Source organism: Gymnodraco acuticeps, unplaced genomic scaffold (assembly GCF_902827175.1).
Source record: "Gymnodraco acuticeps unplaced genomic scaffold, fGymAcu1.1, whole genome shotgun sequence".
Classification (NCBI taxonomy): Eukaryota; Metazoa; Chordata; class Actinopteri; order Perciformes; family Bathydraconidae; genus Gymnodraco; species Gymnodraco acuticeps.
The window spans coordinates 191,303-217,134 of NW_022989961.1; the positions used below are offsets into that span (position 1 = coordinate 191,303).

The following is a 25,832-nucleotide window of genomic DNA, read 5'->3' on the forward strand; positions in this document are numbered from 1 at the left end:
GAAATTCAGCACATTTCCAAATATTATAATGTTGACATATCTTAGATCTCTATCTCATTTACGAATGTCCGGTATGGATCAAGCCACATGTGATGTTGCATTAGTGTGTATCAGACAGCAGCACACCTTAAACACTGTTTCAGGATTATGGAACTTGATGACTTTTTTATTAGTCAACCTAAAACATTCCTTAAACTAATAGCTCTCCGTTTTTTATGAATGTTTTCAAACCGGCATTTTCTTCAGGCTTAGGACCCCCCAGACCTCCTCAGATCACAGACCCCCCCAGGTCCCAGGCGTGCGTGCGTGCGTGCGTGTGTGTGTTCGTGCGTATATTGTGTGTGTATGTGAGAGAGGCGGGGTTATGGTGTGTTATGGTCTTTTTTTTTTTTTTTCGCAGACCAGAGAGGGGATTAGACGATTTTTGAAGTACTCACCTTTTATTCAAACAAATTATTCACTTCAGCTGATGGAAGGAATTTGAGCACGTGAACTTTTTGTGAGGTCGGTTTTGTAAAGAGTTCAAATCCAATCGCTCATTATGTTTCTACCCTATCCTACTTTACACCTTCTGCTGGTCCTATTTTACCCAAATGAGTGATGCATGGGTATTATAATACACAAGTTTAACTTCTTAATTAAAGGAGCGGATGATCCATGGACATTAAACTGATCCCCGGTCAGACAGAAATCATAAAGGCCTTGTCTAGTGTTTCGGCTGAAGTCATGAGGAAGAGCTTGCCCCAAAAAACACAATTGATTTAGCTCTTTAATCTTATTTAAAACCTCTGAATGCAACATCACAGGTGTTTCCAGTCTCTGCTTCCATTGTTGACTGTGTCCAATACCCATTTGGTGGTTCGCCGCTCACACAAATGCACCCCGATGCGCGCGCAATGTATAACCAGGGAGGGAGAGGGGGGGGGGGTTAGGTTGAAGTGGGGGTGAAGTGGGGGTGAGAAGAGGAGGAGTGTAGAGAGAGAGCGAGAGAGAGAGAGATGTGGAGTGGTGGTGGTGAGGGGACAGGAAGGGAAATGAACAGTCGCTTTGCTGCTCAATTAGCGTTTTAATCTCCTTCTTAATCTTTCCTCAAGACAACAAGAGGATCACGCTTTTCACATTGTAGCTTTGTGTATTTATCTCCAAATACGTGAGAGGAAATACACTTCTCACACTTTGCGTAAAACCTAAATGATACCAAAACCATTTTACGCACGCCTTTGGATTGGAGACACTGGATTTTAAACAAGCAGACCCTGGCCTTTTGGGGAAATGCTGCTGTAATTTCAGACCGACTTTCATCCCTGAGGATTACAAATCTGCCCTTTTTAAATTAGTTTTAGCCAGCCCCTTTCAGGTTGTTTTGTTATAGTTCTAAACACTACATCGGGAGGAAAGGTGCAAACCAGTGGACTGTCCTCGCAGCGCCACACGCTGTCCCGAGCAGGACGGACCCCTCCTGACTGTCTGCCCATGTCTCAACAGCAGAACTCTTTCCCCCGCAGCGGCTGTGTGGCGGTGACGCGGCGGACCATGGACACCAGACCGGTCCGGAGGAGGCGCACCGGCGCCCTGCGGCATCTGCTTCTGGCAGCCGCCTTCCTGGCGTGCAGCTCCCAACTGCTGGTGGTGGATGCCAACTCATGGTGGTGAGTTACTGAAAGATAAATACATTGTTATGTTTGAGCACTGATGACCTATGACATCCATTTAGAAGTAGTCGAACTTTGACAGATTTTTAGAACATGTTTTTTTGTTGTTGAATATGTTATAGCCCTTAATTTGTTTAAGAAGGAGAAGAGGAACCTTCCCCAAGGGGAATTTCAGGTGTTCACCATATTCATTACACACAGTATACAACATACACATGCAGGACAGGACCTAAACACAGTGGGTCTGAATACATTTACATAGACACATATACAACACATCCCTTGTTGTGATATACAGAGGGATGTCTGTTTTGTTATGCCCAAATGACACAAGCTTCAGTTAAAAAATGTTTTCTCCTCAATCTTTTTCTCTTGGATGCCGTTGATAAGAAGACAAATGGCCAAGAAATGTGAACTATAGACTTTTTGTTTTCTCTTGTGTCTGTGTGTGTATTTTGGGGGTGATGCCCAGTCCTGTAGAGCCCTATGGAACAAATGTGAGGGCTCTGTCACAATATTTACCCTGCTGAGCCCCAAATGGCCCGCATGGCGGCCTGCTGCTGCTGCTGCTGTGCTGCAGGAGCCTCAATTAGCCACACTTGTTCTTGACTTACAGGGCAACTCTGCAACTATGCTGTTGGCTTTGTGGTAATGTTGAGGAGGGGGTGTGCAGGTTAGAGCAGGATTGGGTTCACCTTCCTGTCAGTTTATGTAGAATCAGAATAGCCTTTCAATGGGAGGGTCACGAGTCATGAGGGACAAATTGTGACTTGGTTTTAAACCAAAATGATTCAAAATGTATGATTAGGCTGCAACTGTTTGGGTGAAATGGACAGGAAAGGAGAAAGGAGGGGAGTGTCTGCAGAGATGAACACCAGCAGTCTATTTATCTTCCCTTTATAGGCCAGTCATACTAATAAACTTGTGTCTGAACTTTGTCCTCTGCAGCGCCGACCTCCTTCCAGGGAGAGTCGTACATCACAGAGATCCTGTCTCTGCCACTTATCTCTGATGGTAACAGATAGAGTTTATTGGTTCAATGTTAGACTCATATGGCCCTCTGTCTCTCAGGTCACTAGCTCTGACCCCCATCCAGCGGCCCGAGATGTACATCATCGGAGCGCAGCCTCTGTGCAGCCAGCTGTCCGGTCTCTCCCAGGTACATTTGTTGCAAACCTACCTTCAAGAGCTCAGTTTCTGGCTGTACAACATCAACTTCAACACAGACTAACCCCTGATCTGAGTCCTAAGAATATCCTCACAGGGACCGCTGAAGCATGGAACCATTAACTAATCTCTGCTAATCTGCAGGGCCAGAGGAAGCTGTGCCAGCTGTACCAGGACCACATGGTCCACATCGGAGACGGAGCCAAGACCGGCATCAAGGAGTGCCAGTTCCAGTTCAGACAGAGGAGGTGGAACTGCAGCACGGTGGACAACACGTCGGTGTTCGGACGCGTCATGCAGATCGGTGAGTCCGATCAGCATAAGGAGAACTGATTGTTGTTGTCTAATGTCTTTAAATACCTCTCAGTCAAATCTAAGAGTGATGACACATTTAATTCTGTGTTTTGTTTTATTTCTGCCTCCATATGTATGATTGTGCATTATAACGTCAGATAAGCAATTAGAAAAAGACGTGATTTCCTCAAGCATGTAAAATCCCAGATGTTACATCCAGCATCAGGACAGCAGGAACTGAACCAGCTGTGTTGTGTCTTTGAAAGATAAAATAATCTGTACAAATTAAACTTGACAACAACTGCTTTATACTGAAAACCAACAGAGTTCATTTCTTTCTTAAATATTTAGTTTAGGCTTTTTCTTTCTTAGATGCAAGGCAGTACGTAATGCAGCAGTTTATTGTTTCACCCTGATTTAACTGTTATTATGATTCAAACACAACAGGAGTTTGGACAGGTCATGCCGGTCAGGATGTTAAATGTCTGACAGAACACAGGAGGTTATCTGAGGTCGCTCAAGTAACAGTCTGAAATAATATTAGACTGCATGTCACTGTTTGGTCAGGAATATGAGCTAAACAGTAGCCTCACATTGAAACAAGCTAGTGGAGCCTCGCCACACTAATTGCGCCGCATAAGCGCATAGGTGCGCCGTATTTGCGACTCAGTTGAGGCTCCCTCCGCAAGATGAGGCCCCCTCCGCGAGGTGAGCCCCACGCAGTCTGCGTGATCTGCCTGTAGGAAGGGGCGGCCCTGCGCACGCGCAACAATAACTTCCTCAGTCCAGTTAAAGCGGGCACGCGGACAGAGGCACATACACTGCACAATTAAGAGCGCAAAGCCCGTGTAGTGTCCACGCAGAGGTTCAGTAAACACGCAGCAGCAGATCAGACCCTGGGATCAGTCTCATGTGCGTCTAATTCCCAGCAGGCGATGTGGGAAAGCTCTCATCAACATGTAGGTGTGAGATCCGCTGCGGGAGTCCGCGAGGTGTCCGGCCTCAGACTCTCTGCTGTTGGCCGGGCTCTCTATTGACAGTCCGTCTATCTCCAGCTTTATGTGGAGGTGTGAGGCGGCCCATTGTCCCGCGGCTGCTCTTTTGAAATGCGCTGATGAGCTGACACCGAGCCGGCAGATCCGGACCCGCTATTTGAAGTCTGGGCCCCGCAGCCCATAAACCCTCCGCCGCTCCTGACTCTTTATCCGCTGCATAATGTGAGAGGGACCTGAGATGGACCCTCTGCTCCTAAAAGCTGAATGGAAGCTCTGCATGCATACCTGCCTGTCTGTCTGCCTGGTGTTTATTCCAGGCTACAGGCATCCCATCATATATCAACGAGCGATACTAGAGGCTGCAAATAACACAGGAAAAGCAACAACATGGAAAAAGAACTCAGATTGTATACTTAAGTAAAAGCAGCAATAATACATTAGACGTGCTCTGTTTCAAGTATACGTGTTGCATTTAAATGTTACTTAAGTAAAAGTACAAACGTTTAGGTATCAAAATATACTGAAAGTAGCCTACCAAAAGTAGAAGAAATGGCCCATTTCAGAATGATATATAATGAATTACTTATTACTTGTGATTGTTGATGCATTAATGTGTTCATAGCAGCTGGTGAATGTGAAACCTTTAATTACTTTATATATAGTGCTGCTGGATATCATGACATATGATATCATTATGTTTCATAGTTTATTTGTTAGTTTATATATATTCATTGTTAGCTAATAATCTAAAGTAACTAAAGCGGTCAACATTAAATACTCAAGTAAATACAAGCACCTAAGAATGTCAATAGAGTATTAGAGCAATTGTACTTTTTTTTACTACACTACTTTATCCCAATAGTGTTTCAGTTGGAATATTATAATTATAGAAGATAATTGCATACCAAAATAGTATATATCTAACTATAAATTCAAGCGCAACATGACTGAGACAGTATAACAGGCTTAAATAATTAAAATAATCTTTTTTACAATGATTATTTGTTTATTTGAAAGGGACAGAGCACATTAGTGGGGAAACAACTATGCGAGCCAGAAATAGCATTAACAGATATTTGCTAATTTTGAAAACAACATCATTATAATCTTATTGAGGTAAACACACCAATACAAATGTGCAATAACAAGAATTTTGAAACATTACAAAACAAACACAGGTTAGTTTTCAAAATGATCTGGTTTCTGTAGCAACACAAGTTGTGACTGTGTTATACAGAGAAATGCCCCCCTATAATATCCAGTAAAACCTCTCTGTGGTCTCTGAGGCTCTCTGTCAGCCCTGACTGGTCTTTGTGTGTTGGAAGGGTTTGTGTATTAATGCAGAGAATAGACATGCAGGGTGTGTATTCCACAGTGTGAGCGGGCGGGCAGAAAACATTAATACTGAAGTGTACTGAGCCAACATCAAAGAGTAACAGCAGAGAGATGTTCCTTTGTTTGTTTAAAACAGATTTAGTCGGGAACCATCTTTGTGTTTCGATGTTAATGATGTATTTACCTGCAGGTCTTTGCAGTGCAGTACATCAGAGTTAGAGCTTCTGATGTATCCAGGATCCTCTTAAAGGGTCATTTCTCTTTTAGGGGACAATTCCTTTCCTCTAGTGTCGCCCATGCAGATAGTTGATTCATTTGTACAGGGTTTGAAATGTCCGTCTGCCTTAACCCTTATACAATGTAGACTACCTTTACTGTGGGTGCTTTCTGGATTGAAGAATAACTGTTAGCTGCAACAATCCTTCCCGAAAATGTTTACTTTTGACTTTTACTTGTCCGCAAATTCACATGCAACAGTATTTATAGAGACTGTTTATTAGATAGAAAATAGTGGCCAATGTTAACTGCTTACACAGAGTGACAGGGACATTGTTTCTGGAAAGACATGTTGCTAAATATTAAAACAAAACAATCCTTTGCCGTGAGTGCCACAAATATAATCCAGAAATGAGCAAGACACATAAAAGCCAAAGTATTGGAGAGCCAGATGCCACCACTAGAAGCGAGGGAGACAATATTGTTGGTCATCTGTGCTATCCTTTATCCTTTATCCTTTATCCTTAGCAAACCAGGCAGGTATATGTTTACCTGATCAGATGCTCTCATGTATTTTGGATCACTGGGCTGCTGCTGTTTGAAGTGGTTGAGTTTAACCAGGTACACAGTGAGGGCCTGAAATCACTTCTATTGTCTATTGTGAGGTGGAGTGGGGTGTGGGGCTGTTTGCTGTGTGTTGTGGGGTGGTGGGGCGGGGGGGTAACCTGAGCAGTTACCCATGATTCCTGTCAGTGAACACGACATTCACTACAGCCAAAACAGCAATAAACATGATGAGCACTTACCTAATCTCAGAGGTGGGAGAAGTACTCAGATCTTGTACTTGAGTAAAAGTAGAAGTACCAGAGTGTAAGAATACTCTGTTACAAGTAAAAGTCCTGCATTCAAAATGTGACTTAAAGTAAAAGTGCAAAAGTATTGGCATTAAAATATACTTAAAGTACCGAAAGTAAAAGTACTCATTATGCAGATTGGTCCATTTCAGAATAATATATATGATAAGTTTGGATTCAAATTAATTTGATATAAATGTGTTTATCTAAGCTGTTCAAGGTGAAACAAACGCAGCAGGGTAGCTTGTGAATTTACTCCAGGTGTAACTAAAGTCTGATTTAAGAGTTGATTATATTTCACATCATTAATCCAAATCTGTAGAGTAACTAAAGGTATTAAATACATGTAGTGGAGCAGAAGTACAAAGTAGCAAAACATGTAAATACTGTAAATGTAAAGTATCTAAAAATTGTACTTAGGTACAGTACTTTAGTAAATGTACTAAGTTACTTTATTTACCTTATTGGTTCAGTATCAGTGTATATCTTAGAGTAATCTAATGACCCCCCCCCCCTCCCTCCCTCAGGCTCCAGGGAGACAGCCTTCACGTACGCCATCAGTGCGGCGGGCGTGGTGAACGCGGTCAGCCGGGCGTGCCGGGAGGGCGAGCTCTCCACCTGTGGCTGCAGCCGCTCGGCCCGCCCCCGCGACCTGCCGCGTGATTGGCTCTGGGGAGGCTGCGGCGACAACGTGCATTATGGGTACCGATTCGCCCGGGAGTTCGTGGACGCCAGGGAGCGAGAGAAGAACTACCCTCGGGGGTCCCTGGAGCACGCCCGCACCCTGATGAACCTGCAGAACAACGAGGCAGGCAGACAGGTACCAGACACTACTTCAGTTTTTGTCTTTAAAAAATTGAAATGATACTTTTTGATGACTGGAGGAAAACTTTGTCGAAGGAAGTGAGTGACTCTACGCTTCTGAACTCATCCTATATCATCTCTGCAATAAAGAATGTGTGTGTGAATTAAGGTTGTTGCCTGCCCTGGCAGAATGTGTGTGTGTGTGTGTGTGTGTGTGTGTGTGTGTGTGTGTGTGTGTGTGTGTGTGTGTGTGTGTGTGTGTGTGTGTGTGTGTGTGTGTGTGTGTGTGTGTGTGTGTGTGTGTGTGTGTGTGTGTGTGTGTGTGTGTGTGTGTGTGTGTGCAAGTTATTTATTGGGAGTGTCCATATGGTATAACTGCTAACGCCCTTGGAGTCGGGCTAGGTCGCCAGGTCAATGCACATTCCAGTGAAGGAAAACACACATACACACACTTAGTCATAATACACACATTAAAAACTGGGGATATCCTCAGTTAAAGAAATTCTAAGCCTCTCAAGGAATCATGCAAAGGCAATCATTTAAATCTCGTGTTTAACAGAGATACTTTTTCCTCTCAAAAAGTAATTTAGCCTGAAAAAAAACGTACAAAATGAATAATTTACAGAATTGTCTTCTATGATCAAAATGAGCAATAATTGCCATTTCTAAATAAATCCATTATTACAATAGACAGTAACATGCTTAATTGTATGAAGAGATGGGGGGATGGATGGATAAATGGGTTTCTGAGGGTTTTTGTCCCTCTCTGGTTGCCATACAGCAACCATTAGAAGCTCCAGACCTTGTACTGGAGCTAAAAGTGTTTGGAAATGCTTTCAGGTAGAGAGAAATGCACTAACAGAAACCTTTCACCTTCGACTAGGTCACACACACACACACACACACACACACACACACACACACACACACACACACACACACACACACACACACACACACACACACACACACACACACACACACACCTTCCTCGTAAAAGGTCCATTTGCTCGTTCTGGTACACACTGGGTCAGGAGAATGTGTTTATCTTCAGTTAGAGGAGTTTTGTTTAATGTGTGTATGTGTGTGTGTGTGTGTGTGTGTGTGTGTGTGTGTGTGTGTGTGTGTGTGTGTGTGTGTGTGTGTGTGTGTGTGAGAGAGAGTGTGTGTGTCGTCTCAGCTCCGTTTGATTTGTGTGAGAGACAGTGAGCCTGGTTTTGTGTGAGTGTGTGTATCAGGGGTCAAAGGTGAGGGTCTGGAGAGGTTGTGTTTCTGCCGAGGGTCCCATTGGGGCTATCGTAGAGTGTATGAGAGAGAAAAATCTACTGCCATAGCCTTTACCTAACAACACACACACACACACACACACACACACACACACACACACACACACACACACACACACACACACACACACACACACAATCTTTTGAACGACTTCTCCTCCTCTCTCCTGTTTGATCCCTGTTTTTTATTGTTGCCTGTCCATCGAAATGGAAGAGAGGAGCAGAGAGAGATGAAAAGGAGGAAGAGCGTTTCCTCTTCCTCTGCCTCCCTTCTTCTCTCTTTCTCCCGTCGCCACGCCGGTTTGTTCCTAAGCGGGATTTGTCTTGCTTGGTTGAACAAGGCAAACCGCAGAGCTTTTGTGGAAGTGACAGGGGTGTGCCACTGTGTGTGTGTGTGTGTGTGTGCGTGTGTATGTGTGTATGTGTGTGTGTGTGTGTGTGCGCATGCACGTGCATTGATTTGTGTGCAAGGCGGATAACGCGGTCGTCTGTGTGTACAAGCGTCTGGAGACAGAGACGCAGGGTGAGGGATGGACCTCCGTCACAGTCCCCTGACTCTCAAAGACCCACACACACACACACACACACACACACACACACACACACACACACACACACACACACACACACACACACACACACACACACACACACACACACACACTGCCACCCAGGTTCACTGCCTCCGTTTCACACAGATCAGACGAGGCAGGTCACACAGAGACCAAAACAACTGGATGTACATTCCCGTCAAAAAACAATACCAGGTCACCTTAGTGCTGCCTCTGCTCTGAAGTCAATCTTAAATATCACTTTACTAACTGCAACAATGGACATTTTCTGATCAGCTGACCAACACTCAGGTGTGTGAGGGTCTTTCTCTACAGCTCAGAGTGCATCACTCAGTGGAGCTGCTCCAGTGGCCAATAATACAACTCTAGCTGGTGAAATAATGTTAACAGCAAGCACAAAAATCATCTTAAAAATATGTATTTAATAACAATATTTTTTAAGTTTTAACATTCAACCTGAATATGAGTCCCCCCTCTTTAATCCCCATTCACTGCTTATCCCACAGCCGGGTGGGCTATTTTCTCTATATCTACCCCATGCTGGTACTAACACGCACACGCACACACACACACACATACACACACACACACACACACACACACACACACACACACACACACACACACACGCGGCTCCTAACCCCTAACCCTGTCTGAGCAGAATCTATTGTGCCTGACACAGGGACCGTGTCTCTACCACGGATGACTGACCGCGTGTGTGTGTGTTTTCATCAGGTCTAGTGTCACTGCACCCAGCCGACACGACCCACCAAATAGCTCAGTATGATGCAGGACACACACACACACACACACACACACACACACACACACACACACACACACACGCACGCACACACACACACACACACGTTTGCATAGTTTGCTTGTTCTATGATTAAATTAAATATTAATAAGATGCATCTATAGTCAAATTCAAACGGTAGATAGATATTTTATTTGTCCTTAATTGAGAAATTGTTTTATTACAGCATCAGGGTGTTCAGGCATTAACACATTTAAAAGGTGGAATATAGTATAAACATAATAAAATAGAAACAAATATTTATAATAATACAAATAAATAATACATTCTAGAATCACAAATGGACATGTAAAATATTTTACATAGAGGAAAAGGATCAGATTGCAAATAGCTCACTCAAATGCATCTGGTTTCAGGCTCAACCTCCCACTGTTCCTGGCCTCACTGATATCCTCAAATTGTTATCCACAGTTTGGGGCCATAGATGTGAAAAAAGGGTTTCAATCCTACCTTTTAATTGTAGTGGGTCTGAGCCTCTTCTAACCCCCTCAGTGGGGGATCTGAGGCCCGTAAAACAAGAGTATTTCCCCCGGCTCTGAATGTGTGTATGCAACCAATTCTAACCTTTGAAAAGAGGACATACTTTCCTTAATAGCAGTCATAGATATGTAAGTCCTTTTGTTAACGTTGAATTCAAAATGTTGTTCAAAGTGAGAAAATATCCAAACCAGAACTCAAACGTTTGAAACGAGGCTCTACAGAATGTCATTGTCCCTGCTCTCTGTCTGAGGGGGTCAGCGGGGTCGAGTCACAGGATTGGAGGGTGCCGAGTGCTATGCCTGCTGGGTAGTAAAGTAGAGGGTGAGCAGGGGTGGGAGGTGGGGGTCGGGTGTTCGGGATGCAGGGGTTAACAGAGGTGAGAAGGTAATTGAGATCAGGCAATGTGAGGAGTGATGGCTTTCATTTGTGCGAGGAATCAGAGAAAACGGAATCAGCAAGTATGGTGGGAGCTGCTGCAAACAGGAAACAAAGCACAATGCATGATTAGTGACATGGTATAAAGTGTGTGTGTGTGTGTGTGTGTGTGTGTGTGTGTGTGTGTGTGTGTGTGTGTGGAGGAGGGGTGTGTTGTGTTTATGGGATGCTGCCTGGCGGAGCTGCGGGGTGTGAAGGGCTCCTCTAAAGTCCACCGCCACGGCCATAAATCTTGTATTTCCTGTTCTGTTTCCTCCGTATACACACGTGTATAAAACCATTCATTATGCCGAGACCCCGCCAAACAGTTCCCAAACTTGTGAGGCAAAGAAAAGTCATGAAGATAATGGCTAGGACTCTTTGGGGTTGAGATAAGGCGTTTTGTTTTAAATCACGGCAAATTATGCTTGTATTTACATTTTCTAGACATTTAGCCGGTGTTCAAGTGTAATGAAAAGCAGCAAAGTGGTCACTCCATGGTTTCTGTTATTTGACTGACTGGATAGCCAAACTAATGATATGTCATCTTTGTTTTTTAAAAGGAGCTGTGTGGGAAAGTGGACTTCACAATAGAGCCGTGCTTCCTGTGGTTAGCAGTAACCCGTCTATTCTCAGTCAGCTGTTTGTTTTACTTTGGTGGAGATGTATTGACAGCCGCGCTGCAAAGAATCTTTTCTTTGCTTTTCTTTGCTTTGCACTTTTCACTTCAGGTCATCTACTGTATTTGACCTCACATTTGAACCGGAGTGGGTTTTGCATCAGCGCACAGTGGTGACAGAGAGCCGGAGACAGGAACATTTCTACATGTGTTCCAGTAAGAGGCTAATTTAGGAGGAAAGTCCCTGGAGGAGCAGGGCATGGAAAAAGTGGGCTCTCTCCTTTCACCCAATATTCACATTTTTCTTCTACATTTTATTGATGGAGCAGTAGCCTTAAACAATTGCAAAAGGCTGCATTTAAATATTTAAGTCTTAAGATGTCTATATCTTCGGGAAGTACCTGGATTTTCCAGGGTTTGGTGATCACATTTATTCTGCATTACTTAGTATCCACCTGGAGCCATGTCACTTCCTTTTATATACGTTCATATTATCCTTGTTATCATTTGGATTGCATATTGGATCCTCCTCTGTTGCTCTCCCTAAACGTTGTATTCAGTTGTGTGTGTGTGGGGTTTCTTTAGGAGTTGTTGATGCAGGTGGTCTGTGGACTGAGGGTGTCATGTTGTTCAGACTGTAAAGCCCCCTGAGACACGTGTCATTTGTGATATTGGGCTATGAATAAAGTGTGATTGAGTGATTTCACAGGTTGACCACTAGAGAGCAGCAGCGTAGAAGCAACATAAATACATTTTTGTATTTATTTTGATCCAATTTTAAGTTTAGTGCTTACCTAAAAATGTGTACTATAAGACTCCTAAACATGAAGACACTACTAAACACAAACTATATACATATCACCATTGCCTTGCAAAAAAAAATGCATATATATAAAATAATAATAATAAAAATAATATATACAAATAAATATAATAATAATAATAAAAGAGATACTGATCAAAAACATATAGAATAACAATAAAAGAAAAAATCTAAAATAAGTCCTGGCATTGGTAGATATGTAATGTGTGTGTCAGTTAACTTACATTCTATAAAGGTGACACATAATATCTGTGCTAGACTTAAAAGAGCAACATTGAGATATATTGGTGAAATAAAGCTAGCGGTCTTTTAGTAAAATATCCCTAAAATAATCCCATTAAATATCAATGGAGGACAAATGGAGTGTTTCATAATCATAGCTTTCTTAGTGGCAGTTCAACTTTCTTCTTTTTTTTAATTGAATTTTGTATTTTTACCTTACAGCAATCTTTTGATATTCAAGGAAGTCAAAATCGAGGCAGGACAAGTGGCTTTTTAAGTGCTCTTTTGCAAGCTGAAATGTCTCTCTCTGAATGTGCAGCATGTTTGAGCTGGAGCACGGACATTTCAATTGGATCTGGATAGTAGGAATATGAAAGACTGTGATTTCATCAGATATAAAGAAACAATAACATCCTTTTCTCTCCCCTCCCCAGGCGGCCTATAACCTTGCCAACGTGGCCTGTAAGTGCCACGGGGTCTCGGGGTCCTGCAGTCTGAAGACCTGCTGGCTCCAGCTGGCCGACTTCAGGAGTGTGGGCGAGTTCCTGAAGGAGAAGTATGACAGCGCGGCGGCCATGCGCATTGGACGCAAGGTATACAAACATCACGCATAGCAGAGGAAGCGTCACGAACAAAACCCTGAAAGAATCATCTCACACAAGCTGTCTCTTTCCACTTCTAACAGGGCAAGCTGGAGCTGGTAGAGAAGCGCTTCAACCCCCCAGGCCCGGAGGATCTGGTCTACACGGACCCCAGTCCGGACTACTGCCTCCGCAACGAGACCACGGGGTCCCTGGGCACGCAGGGCCGCCTCTGCAACAAGACCTCGGAGGGCATGGATGGCTGCGAGCTCATGTGCTGCGGCCGAGGGTACGACCAGTTCAAGATCTACAAGCACGAGCGCTGCCACTGCAAGTTCCACTGGTGCTGCTACGTCAAGTGCAAGCGCTGCTCCACCCTCGTAGACCAGTTTGTGTGTAAATAGCACACAAGCGGATGGGGGGGGGGACTTAAGATCCATTTGTTTTACCCTGCTCCATTTATGTCCCCTGCTGTGTTCCATCCTGAGGACAGCAGCTGTGTGTCTGTGAGTAGCACCATGATGCATAGATGCAGTGGATGGGTAAAGATGGAGAGGTGGACAAAAGGAGGAAGCACAGAGGAATAGGATTTGTTCCTCGCTTTTTGAACAACTTTTTATTCGATCAACTGAGATTCCCCCTGCATGATATCCTGATCACAACCCTGAGTGAAGGAGGAAAGAAAAGAAGGACTAAATGGATGAAGGATATAAAGGACAAATGGACACCTATTACCAGTGTGATAAAAGATGAAATACATATATTAATAAATAATAAATGAATATACAACTCTGATTGTTATTTAAAGAGACTCAAACTGCAGGCACACTTTGGACCCATACAACTCACTGGTTCAGGAGTCATCAAAGTCCTCTTGGAGTTTGAAGCCATGTGAGGGCTGAGCAGTGTCCCTGTGTCTTTCTCGGAACTTTAACCCTGCAAGAGAACTTCCTGCAGACGTGAGGTGTGCTGCTGTGTGGGAAACACCCGAGATGTCCAGACTGACACGAGAGGAGGGAATAGAGGGAAAAGGTTCAAGTACAATGAGAAGGACTTTATGATGATTTGTCAACAAAACACTTAGTCCTCCAGGAGACACATGTTGGAGCAGACCTCCAGCAGCTGTGACCTGACCGTGTGTCTGCGCAGGTAATGAGGCTCGCTGGTTGCAGCCATCTTGGCTCCACGAACATTTAAACAACGGCGTCCTTCATCTGACAGTGAAGAGAGCGAGGCCTCCATCAGTGAGATGATGCTCTCTCTGCCTTAATGCACCGCACTGAGAGACACTGCCAGTGGACCTGTTCATCTCACGTTGTTATGCAACTTGTCAACAAAAAGCCCTGTGGGGTCGACTCTAACATTTTATAATTCTGTATTACCATGAATTTTGCAAGAATATTTTAAGTGTATAATCTAATCCAATCAATAGCAACCATGAAGATGACAGAGTGGACTGAACATGCTGTGGGAAATGAATGTGTGAACGTGGAAAAACAGAAAGACTGCAATTTATTACTGCTTTTAAACAAGTAGTAGATCAGAGAAGAAGGTATATTTTATTATTGTGTTTCATTTTCTGTTTTCTATGTTTTATACCTGAGTATTATTGTGTATTCTTTTGATAAACTAGTCTTCAAAAACAAAGCTTTGTGCGGTTCTTGAGTCTGCTGCAGTTCTTTTGGAAAAGTCTGATCCCCGCCGGCGTGTTTTACAAACAGACACGTCTTTGTCATTTCCAGGGTGTTTGGGGAAATGATGCTGCAGTTGCTAAAAGGAGTACAGTCGTCCAACTATGCCAACATTATAAATGTCACATTAAAATAATTGGACTAAGTAATTCTAGTCTGAAGCACTGGCTTAATGTCTCTTATGGTGGTTTGTATAGTAATATGCATTATTTTGTACTACAATATGATGAGATGACAATTGTGCAGAACTGGCTTTTACAAACAACTCTTAACTGATTTTGATGAATGGCCTCATAGTTGTATTGCATCACAGCATGACGTACAATGTAGCAACGAAAAGCACGGCCACATCCTAAATCTGCAGTGATGAAATGTGTAGCGCACAGTCGTCATGGTTACACAGGTGTGTACTGAGACCAACAATCCCATGACTTGTAGCTGCTTATAATTGGATTAGACAACTGAGCCGAGCGGCATGAGGACCTGTGGTGCTGTCTCTGTCTGTGTGATTGTTGTTGTTGTCTTTGTGTGGAGGGACAGTGCATCCTGGTGGTGATGCTGCTGATTTCATTGTGCTCTAAAACAAAGGTAATGTTATCTTTCTTTCACAGCGCCATTTCTTGCTCTTTTCGAGAATGTTCCCATGTTTTTCTTATCATTATGATTGAGTTGTTATGTCTGTTCCTGTGCAGATGGAGGACTGAGGATGTTGGCGCTGATTTCACCATCACTCTGTCTGCAGCTTTGGTGCCTTAAGTCCATCTTGTACATTTGGCATCATTCTCAGGAACAAACAAAAAAACATAATTTTTTTAAGGGGACAACATCCACTTCTCAGTTCTTACATTTAGCCCTAAGGAAGCGACGCAATAATACACATACATTTCCATTTCCCCCTCCATCACCTTGAAGTTTGACTTGTCTCTTCAGGTGTTTGATGAAATGAGTTGTCCTGCAGCTTAGACTTTATTATAAATATTCTCTCATCTTTCTTTTTACAGCGTTAACTCTCAGCTAAGCAGCCGAGTGGGACGAGAAATGTCCCACTCGGCTCGATGCCGCAGGTCTGATTTAAGGCCAAAAGTGTGTGTGCATCTGTGCGCTAACCAGCCTGAGACCCCAGTAGAGCTTCAGGAAGAGTCCTGATCCGACCCCTGGTCTTACCTGCAGGACTGCTGTGTGTTCTGCCAGCTGCTTTATAATGATCCAAAGCTGCTTGGTGGCATGAATTGGCCATTTTGCAGTTGGTCTAAATGACTGCGAGACGACATCTTTTCTGATTTCCGTGCAGTTTTTTGGCATTGAACAATGAGCAGTAATTCCTCCACAGCCTGCTCTCCCATATGTTAGCAGGAGAGGAGCAGCTCCCTCTGGGTCCAGCAGGGGGAAACAACAACATCTAAAACAGACTGGATGTTGCCCCAGAAGAACCCTTGAGTGCAAATAGGATGTCATTGGGGTCAAGCATCTCCCTTTTTTTCCTTCTCCTTTTCTGTCTTCTTGGAAACACACAGGGAGCTCAAAGAGCCAGTCTATCCCTGATGCTCAGCCACTGATGTGTAAGGTCATTCATCCATATATATATATATATGGATGAATCACATATGCATCTTGTATATATATACAAGCTGCGGCTGGAGCAGAATGGACTGCTCAGTTCCAGTAAACCAGAATAATTCTTCTCAATTCTGTCATTCTTGGGATGATGCTGTAGATTCAGTAAATGCACTGAGAGTTCAAAGTTGAAGACTCACATCACTTTATTCACGCTGATAAATAGATTTTGCACTTTATTAACCCTCTCTCTGGAGAGATCAAAGAGGATGCAAATAGTTGCTATTTATGCCATAATCCTGTTTTCAACATGTTTAGAGTGTTAATGGCTTTAGTTGTATCTCTTGAAAAATATACAGTTTGTGATTAAACCAAGTATAATCCGGGGTTATTCCGTTGCAAAAACACTTGCTCATGCAAACAACAAAATGAAAATGTTAAACCCTCCTGTTATCCTTGGGATCAATTTGACCCCATTCAATGTTTAACGTATCTAAACAAATGGTTCACATTATTTGTTTTGCTTCGTTTTTCATGACTTTTCCTAATTTAGTGAGGACTAATGGGTAAACGTAAAATGAACATGAAGATCTTTTTGAAATGCCCTGTACGCACTTTGTACGCACCGGTGTTCCTTGGGGTCCTTGACCCCAGGCTGTTTTAGTAGTGTAAAACATATACAAATGTCAATATTTGACACATATTTGTGTTGATTGTGCAGGATGATATTGAGGTGACTATTACACGCAAATGTATCATTGTAAAAAAAACGACCCTCTGCTTTAGTTATTGGTCCTTTAACAACATCAAAAAGATCTTACTCTAACATTTTATTTCAGTCAGTGAGATTTTATGGTGATTTATATATTTTTCGATAGTCACATAATAGGAATTCTGGATGTATAAAGGGGTCTGTAGGGGGGAAGGTTGGGGTAATGTTTTATTCAAAAGGTTATTTAGGTAGTCAACTAAGATACCTAAAGCACCAGAGACAATTTGGAATATGATCATTGTCTTGGGTTTTAAACTACTGGGGTCAAATTGACCCCAGAGGACACAGGGTGTAAAGTCAATCTGAGGATAACAGGAGGGTTAACCATCATCTTCATCTGCGAACAAAATCCATTAATAGCCTCACATCAAACCACTTTAGGGAATTCAGAGCAGCGACTAGAAAAGGTTATTAAAAATGAACAGTGACACCAAATATGCAAAGAGTCACTCCAGGCTTCATGAAAAGTTTGGCATCATTTCTGAATCATTACATGCCGCAGGTGAAGACATGCAAAGTCAACACTGAGCACCAATGAATGAAAATATATTCTTGTTTTTAAGCAATAAACTATTTCCTGGACCGTATTATTAATATGAACTCAGAATTATTTTCTTGTCAAACATTTCCATGACCTGTGAAAGAGAGAACGAGGAGTGGTAGAACCTGTTCCCTTCTCTTCTGTCACGCCCTGTTTGAGTGGTGTGTTTGTGTGGTTGCGTGTGTGTATTAAATCAGGGTGTTGGTGGCCATATGTGGGATCTTTGTATTACATTGGGACTTGTTTTGCCTGATGTCAGGTGTGGTCTACCTGCTGTGATTTGTGGAGGCCATTATCCTAGCAACACACAACACCAACACACACCCTTGACAACTAATGGAAGGTATATTGGAAAGAATGATGTTAGAGCAAGAGGAGTGATGTGTTACCATATTTATCTATGGTTATTCTTAATTTTTCATTGTTTATATTTAAATGTTTTTTCCTCTGTGTGTTTGAACTACACCTCCGATGTTGTAGATAGAAAGCATCACACATATTTTACACACTATGTTTGTAGACACATTGAACTGTGCATGGTTAGCATTTCTTTAACTGAGTTTAAAATTATCCATAAAGCAGCCGATTGTGCTTTGAAGCTCCAGTTGGTACAGAAGCTAATATCTAGATGACCACAATCCCCCAGGAAGATGTCTATACATATACTCCCATATACGCACAGATAGAGCAACAAATAAACATTAAAATGCTGGGTGAGCAATGTGTATATGGTGCAATCAGAAATCCAGGTTATGCAAACACGCTGCAATACGCTGACATTCGCAATGCCAATGCATGTTGAATATTCACTGTGGAGCTGAAGGTCTTTGGTGTGAGCAGAGACTCCAGGTGTTGAGAAGCATACCAGATCATGTGCTGGCTGTAATACAAAATAATATGATTCAGAATCTGCAATCAATGTCACTCTCAAACTCTACACTTATTTAAATCTTAAGATGAAACAGAATATTAACTTGGATGCTGCAATTAGATGACATATTTAAACTTCCAATCAGACTGAGAAATAAAAATGACCATGAAGCTGGCAAACAGGTTGTCATTCAGTATCATCTGCTGCTACCAGGAGAAATAAGGATAACTGAGACAAATTCCTAAAAAAAAGAGCATTTTAAAGCTATCCACTTCGTATGCTGTGACTTCAGGGAAGATCTTTTTAACCAAACCGTCTAAGACACAATGTGCCTTGTCACAGAACTCTAGAAACACAGAACTTTTATATATTTAAATATGAACCTTTAGGGTGGACTTTTTAAACAGACTCTATGCCGGCCAGCCAGTTCAACCGATAAGCTGAAAAAACACTGGCTTAGTCAATAAAACTGTGCATGTATCAAATCATTTTTAACACATTATAAGTGAATGAGAAGCTGTCATGAATAAAAAATACTGTACAGCTTGGTACACTTTGACAATGTGTAGAAATAGTAGGGCAGTCACATGCAGTTCTTGTATCTTGTTATTATACAACTTTATTTAAACTCATTTGTTATCTTGTTTTTGATATCTCAGAGAACAGTTAAACCCTTACACTGTCCTTGTAGATCAAATGAAATACAAATGTGCACTCATCATTTACGAGTTTTCTATGAGGTAAGCTACGATAAGATAAACCTATTTCCCCAGGAACACACACAACAATAATCGGGTCAAAGTACTGACATAACGTCACACACTGTCTCAGCAGAGATACCACTATCTGCTTCAGCACACCAATGGCAGCTGGGTTTTCACATTTTTTAGAGGCCACCTCTTCCAAAAGGTATTTCTGAGGCCTCCTCTGCCCTGGAAACGAAAGAAACATACTCTATGTCAGGGGTATTCAACTAAAATTCAACGAGGTCCAGTTAGTGAAAATGTCCCCATGCAAAGGTCCGGAACATCAACATTTCTAACTTGCTTCATGAATTAGTGTGATATGTATTGAAGTGACCTGTGTCTTTATCAACGTCTGCATGTCATCAACAACTGACTGCCAATCAAATAAAGAAAGTACAATTCAAAAACAACAATATTTATTGTCAATGAACATTGAACTACACAGATATACAGTAAATACTGTGGATATGTGTAATGTTCCTCTCGGGCTGCATTTAAAAATAAAATAGAGAAACTAAATAAAATAGCTTTTGAAAATATGTGCATCTTAAAAGTGCTTAATTTTAAATATATACAATAAAGTGTAGCAGCAGCTTGAGTTTCCCTTTTTCTTTGTTAACCGTTTCACATCATGACTTAACTGTTTCAGACGATTATAGAACAATATCAGTCTTTACACATCATAACAATTGAACAGTTTTAAAGTTTCTCTTTCTTTCCCTCTTATATTGCAGTCCCTCACTCACTTTTTTTTAATTCAGTGTGAGAATTGAGCTGGAGCTTGTCCTGCCAGGAGTTTGTAAATCTGGGCCGACATGGAGTCAGGGCCATTCTCATACACATGCAGGTGCTCATTGGTTACAGTGATGCAAACACAGGTATGGGGAAAAAAGAGAGAACTATTCGAAGCAGGAAAAAAACAGCGTAATATACCATCTGACAAAGGCCTGTGCTTCAATGCTTCAATTAACTGCTATTCTTTATAATATACTCAGATCAATAGGAGACAGAGATGTTAAGTTAAAAATCAAGGGTTTTTATTATTATTTACAGCAGGGGTGGGGAACCTTTTTCCTTTCAATTTTTACAACATCCTCCGAGGGTCGTACAAATTATTGAATTCAACCTCTGCTTAAAAAAACTAAAATCACAGCCCACTCATTTCACCTTTCTTTCATGCTGTGCAAAGAAAAGGCAACCTCTGAATCCAGATATCTCACCATGACTCACGCATGCATGCATGTGCACGGTGTGGCATGACCACCAAAACAGAAAGATATGGACACAAGATGTGTGCAAATGTATTTAGTATCCTATCCATGTGAACATGATTTAAGTGGGTGGGGGGGGACCTAACCTCCTCTAGGGGGGTCCGGGGGCATGTTCCCCCGGGAAGATTTATTTTTTAAATATTGAAGTTGAAAGCATCAGTCTGGTGCACTTTGAGAGCAACATTAGGAGATCTATGGATACATCTCTCAACACCCATGTAGCTGCCCTCGGCAATAATCACAGCAGAGTCTCGACGGATGCAGTTTCTTTAATGGTCTTTCAATCATCGTGAAAACTAAAATATATACAGACATAGAACAAGTACAAGTCATTGATTAAATCACAAATATATATTCACGGATCAAACAAACACTTGTAATACAGTCCCTGTAACGTACCTCGCTCCGCTCACCGAGGGTGCAATATGTGCGACGTCAGGCCTGGCAGTCCTTATCTTAATATATCACTTGGCACTATGAACAGTTGAGCCAAGGAACAACACACACAGTTTCAATGAAAACCAATATAAACCGATTATATAACACAATATTCGTGGCAATTCAGTAACTTACGTGTATGTTTGAGAGGTCCGTAGCACAGGCTAGACCTCGTTGTCTGGCAATAGTTTAAATCAGTTATGATTCCGGGGTTCGCAGCGTCACACCCATACCTACGCCCGCCCCTAACCATGCATATTAAATAACGTAGCGGTCAGTTACACTCCCACCATATCCTGTCCTGATGAACAAACTTAACGAGGTAAACAAACTGGGTGAATCATACAGGATTTCTAGACCGTCAAAAAACAAAACACACTTAAAGGTATGGTGGTTCACACACAAATAAGCTTTGTCGCCTTAGCAAACATGTTTACTAGTATGTCTGATGCAAGTGTATTTTAGCCAATTATTCACCTTCAATGAGTAAAACTAGCTTCTGAATAGGACGTTCTATGATCGAGGGTTTGGAGGTGTAATCTTGTTTCTTTGTTGATTTGCGATCTCCAACTTGCACCTTGACTCAACGAACCAAACCATCGGTCCCTTCAGTTGTCTCGACCACTCGTCCTAGCTGCCACTGATTCCTTGGAAGCATGTCTTCCTTGATAATGACTATGTCGTTAACCTTCAGGTTGCGCTGGGGTATGTGCCACTTTTGTCTTAAGGAAACGTTCTGGAGGTATTCTTTCTTCCACCGACTCCAGAACTGTTCGGTCAGGTATTGCACTCGTCGCCACCTTTTGGCCGAGTACGTGTCTTCCTTCTGCCTAATGTTGTCACTAAGGAGTTGCATGAAGCGAACATCATCTTGGGACACATACTTGTCTTCGTAGCATTTTTCATTGAAGTCTGATTCCAAGACTTTCAGCACGTCGGTGGCTGATGGTGTTGGCATCTCTTTCACTGTGACTCGATGTACGAAGCTTTGGTGTCCCTGTCTATCCAAATGGGGATTGGCTGAGCCAATGATGCTCCATCCAAGCACGGTTCTTTGTGCGAAAGGTTTGTTTTCGCCTCCTGTGACAACTTCCAAGGGAGCCAACGCTGATGGGCAGTCATAACCAATTAGCAATCCTACCTCGCAGTCTTGAAGTGGTGGTAGCTTGTTTGCTAAGTGTTTGAGATGAGGCCATTGGAGTGCTGTTCTTTTAGTGGGGATATGAGACCTTTCAACTGGTATGAAGTCTCGTGTGTAGGTCTGCTGTAGTTTGACATAGGCTTCAGAGTTGAGTCCCCGAACTTGAAGACCACTGGCAGTCTTACTTGCAATGACTGTGTTAGCCGCTGTCATTGTACTGAGTTTCAGCTGCACTGATTGAGTGTCCACGTCTAGTTCAGTAACTAAATCTTCCAAAATGAAGGTTGAATCACTTTGTGTGTCCAGTAGGGCATAAGTGAGAATTTCTCTATCTGGATCCATTGTTGACGACACCAGAACTGGAACAATGCTAGAGGTGGCAGAAGTATGCTTTGTCACTGCATGGGACATAACTTTGTGGATCTCCTTACTAGTATGTTCTCCTGTGGCAGCAGAATATTTGCCTGATGTCTCTGCAGGTCTTTTGTCTGTTTCTATATGTAAGCAGGTTGGGTGACGTCGACTGCATGTGCTGCAGGTGTGTCGCCTTTTGCAGTTTTTGGAAATGTGCCCCTTTCCTAGGCACCCGAAGCAAAGGTTATTTTCGTGAATCAAAGTTTTCTTCTCGTCTGTAGTCTTTGCTGTAAAGGTTGGGCACCTTGCAATACCATGTGTTTCATCCTTACAAACTAAACAAGGTGGCCATGGTTTTGAGTTTGAAGTTACAAATGTCTCTGAGTTGGGTTCATTCATTTCAGTACTGGTGTTGAGTGCTTTCGTTCTCCTGAGAAACCTCTCATCTGTGGTCTTGGTGTTTTTCATCAGGAGGGGGAATACAAAGGGATTACAAGCTATTCTAGCTTCCTTTTGTGTAAACTCTGTAAAACGTGCAAAACTTGGATAGTCTCCAAATGTATCTAACTCTTCAACAACAATCCGACTCCACCTGTGAACCATCCACTCAGGCAGTTTTTGGAGAAGCTTGTGATTTTCCTCGCAATCGTTTAGGATGGACAGGCCCTTTACATGGGGAATAGCTTCAACACAACCTTGAAGGAAATCTGCAAACTCTCTGAGTGCTATGGGGTCGTTTAAATCTATCTTGGGCCACTTCATGAGCTTGTCTCTGAAAGCCTTTTGGACAATAAAGGGGTTTCCATATCTATCTCGCAAGACTGCCCAGGCACTGTGATATGCATCTTCTGAGTTTCTGTAGAAAAATCCTTCTACAGCCTTGCGCGCCTCCCCTGCGAGGTAACTCTTTAGATAGAGCATCTTTTCACCAACTGGGAGGGGCTTATTTCCAATGAGGGCCATGAAGGACATCTTCCAGTCTATGAACTTCAAAGGATCGCCAGTAAACGTTGTTGGTTCTGGGACAGGTAGACGATTCAGCGTAAAAGAGCTTGCAATTGCCTGGGTTAGGCTGACTTCTTCCTGAGACGTTGGCGCTTCAGGCGGTGCAGGATGAAGCCGGAATGGCTTTGCTTGTGGATTTAGTGGGGGGGGGGGTTTGTGGTCGGTATTTCGGCCACCATGTTGAGATGTGTGGTCGACCTCTTCTTCACAACTTTCAAACCCATCAAAATGTCTGTACGCTCTCACTCGAGCTGCTGCTACTTTTACTTCATTATCTACATGTAGCTGTTGTAACCTTGTTTTTTCCTCTTCTAGCTTTAACTTCATTTCAGCCTCCTTCTGTTTGATTTCTGCCAGCATTTGTGTTTCCTTGAGTTTCCATTCACTCTCCAGTTTATCGAGTCTTGCTTGTTGGCCATGTAAACTTCGTGTAGCTTTTGCCTGTTCTTGTTTGGCTGCAAGGTCTGCTTCTGCATCTGCACGTTTACTAGAGGAGCTGGAGGTGTTACTTGGTTCTCGTGATGACTCTGAGATTACAGTTTCTGTGTTCGTGTTTCCAAAGACAGAGCCATACTCATTCTTATTTAGCGCCGCCCTCACTCTCTCCTTCTCAAGTTGGTCGTTGAAAACCTCATCTATATTCTCTTGCCTTTTACTGAGTAATTCACGAATCTCAGCTGTAAGAGTGACACATGCATCCATTTTCTTGGCAATATCTGGAGTAGTGGTATGGTTGCGTCGAATGGGCTCATAATGTTGCTGTACTATGACATATTTGGATTCTGTGTCCTCTGTGCATCTATTTAGGTCTTCAGCTGAGCAGAAATCTTTCAGTCTTAGTCTAACCTCTCTTGCTGTCTGCTTCCAAGAGTCGTAGGCTTTATTGAATGCCTTTTCGTTTTTCTTAGCTTCATTTTCTTGCAACTCTAGGGCTTTTTGTGTTAGACTTCGTTCACGAGAGCTGGACCTGACTTGTGTCTCTGGGGGTTTGTCTGTTTCTTTAGCAGGTAGTGACATTTTGTTGCCCTTTTTCCTCTGTTTGTGCTTTAACTATAGTCTTACAGTGTTTTATGTCTAAACTCAATTTAAGTGAATGGTGACTTTAACTTTACCTTTAACTATATACCACTCACATCAGACATTTACACTTGGACACGCTAAGATGAGCAAAACATGAATGATACAAAATGTCACAAACAATAGTACTGCTAATGCTCTACAGTCAGACAATTTTTACCCTTTAAACATTAATACACGTTCGGGAATTAAGTTCTCATGAAATGACATAGATGGTTAAGGGCCCTCTTTAACTATATAGCTCTCTGCTTTACGACTGTATTTATGCACGATATGATATGGCTGTTCTTGAGCTCGTTAATTGTGCATACAATGAATTAGCTTAGCAGACAGCTTTAAATCGATTTACCACCTTAACATTGACTATTTTCTTATATTTATTATTGGCTTTAACTTTTAGTCAGCCAAGTCTCCTACTGCAGCATTGGCCTCCGTACGTTGACGTGCAGGACGTCAGATGATCTCGTATCCGCTGGCTGAGCCGGCACGACGTGGTGAATGGCTCGTGCAGTCGAGTTTTCACTGTAGCTGCCCTCGGCAATAATCACAGCAGAGTCTCGACGGATGCAGTTTCTTTTAATGGTCTTTCAATCATCGTGAAAACTAAAATATATACAGACATAGAACAAGTACAAGTCATTGATTAAATCACAAATATATATTCACGGATCAAACAAACACTTGTAATACAGTCCCTGTAACGTACCTCGCTCCGCTCACCGAGGGTGCAATATGTGCGACGTCAGGCCTGGCAGTCCTTATCTTAATATATCACTTGGCACTATGAACAGTTGAGCCAAGGAACAACACACACCGTTTCAATTAAAACCTATAGAAACCGATTATATAACACAATATTCGTGGCAATTCAGTAACTTACGTGTATGTTTGAGAGGTCCGTAGCACAGGCTAGACCTCGTTGCCTGGCAATAGTTTAAATCAGTTATGATTCCGGGGTTCGCAGCGTCACACCCATACCTACGCCCGCCCCTAACCATGCATATTAAATAACGTAGCGGTCAGTTACAACCCATATGAAACAGAACTGTAAGCAGATTTTTCTTTTGGGATATTTTACAAATCACTGCCCTTTTAAACTCTATTCTTGTTATTTTTAACAACTTTTTTGTTACTGTCATAGTATTTTATACCTATTTTTTATTTAGTCTCATTAATAACTATAATGATATCAAGGTGTGCCTTAACCTCACTGAGCTGAGGTTATTTGAGCCTC

The 25,832-nt window shown here is 42.4% G+C and overlaps 2 protein-coding genes across 2 annotated transcripts; one reads left to right on the forward strand and one right to left on the reverse strand.

Moving 5' to 3' along the window:
• Positions 1 to 983: 983 nt before the first annotated feature.
• On the forward strand, positions 984 to 14,784 carry wnt5b (wingless-type MMTV integration site family, member 5b). Its single transcript, XM_034210749.1, has 6 exons — positions 984 to 1,649; positions 2,724 to 2,811; positions 2,964 to 3,123; positions 7,041 to 7,333; positions 12,991 to 13,149; positions 13,242 to 14,784. Exons 1-6 carry the CDS (start codon positions 1,474 to 1,476, stop codon positions 13,539 to 13,541), a joined length of 1,176 nt encoding a protein of 391 aa, XP_034066640.1. The 5' UTR covers positions 984 to 1,473; the 3' UTR covers positions 13,542 to 14,784.
• A 6,052-nt stretch (positions 14,785 to 20,836) lies between these two features.
• LOC117542866 lies at positions 20,837 to 25,543 on the reverse strand. The gene is made up of 3 exons (XM_034210752.1): positions 25,479 to 25,543; positions 25,305 to 25,379; positions 20,837 to 25,201 (listed from the first exon to the last, which is right to left on the reverse strand). Exon 3 carries the CDS (start codon positions 24,536 to 24,538, stop codon positions 21,605 to 21,607), a length of 2,934 nt encoding a protein of 977 aa, XP_034066643.1. The 5' UTR covers positions 24,539 to 25,201; positions 25,305 to 25,379; positions 25,479 to 25,543; the 3' UTR covers positions 20,837 to 21,604.
• Between the last annotated feature and the right edge of the window lie 289 nt (positions 25,544 to 25,832).

Coding starts and splice junctions, on each gene's coding strand:
- wnt5b (XM_034210749.1), top strand. CDS start 1,474: ATGTCTCAACAGCAGAACTCTTTCCCCCGCAGCGGCTGTGTGGCGGTG. Junction 1,650..2,723: donor GTGGATGCCAACTCATGGTG/GTGAGTTACTGA, acceptor TCTGTCTCTCAG/GTCACTAGCTCTGACCCCCA. Junction 7,334..12,990: donor ACAACGAGGCAGGCAGACAG/GTACCAGACACT, acceptor TCCCCTCCCCAG/GCGGCCTATAACCTTGCCAA.
- LOC117542866 (XM_034210752.1), bottom strand. CDS start 24,538: ATGTCACTACCTGCTAAAGAAACAGACAAACCCCCAGAGACACAAGTC.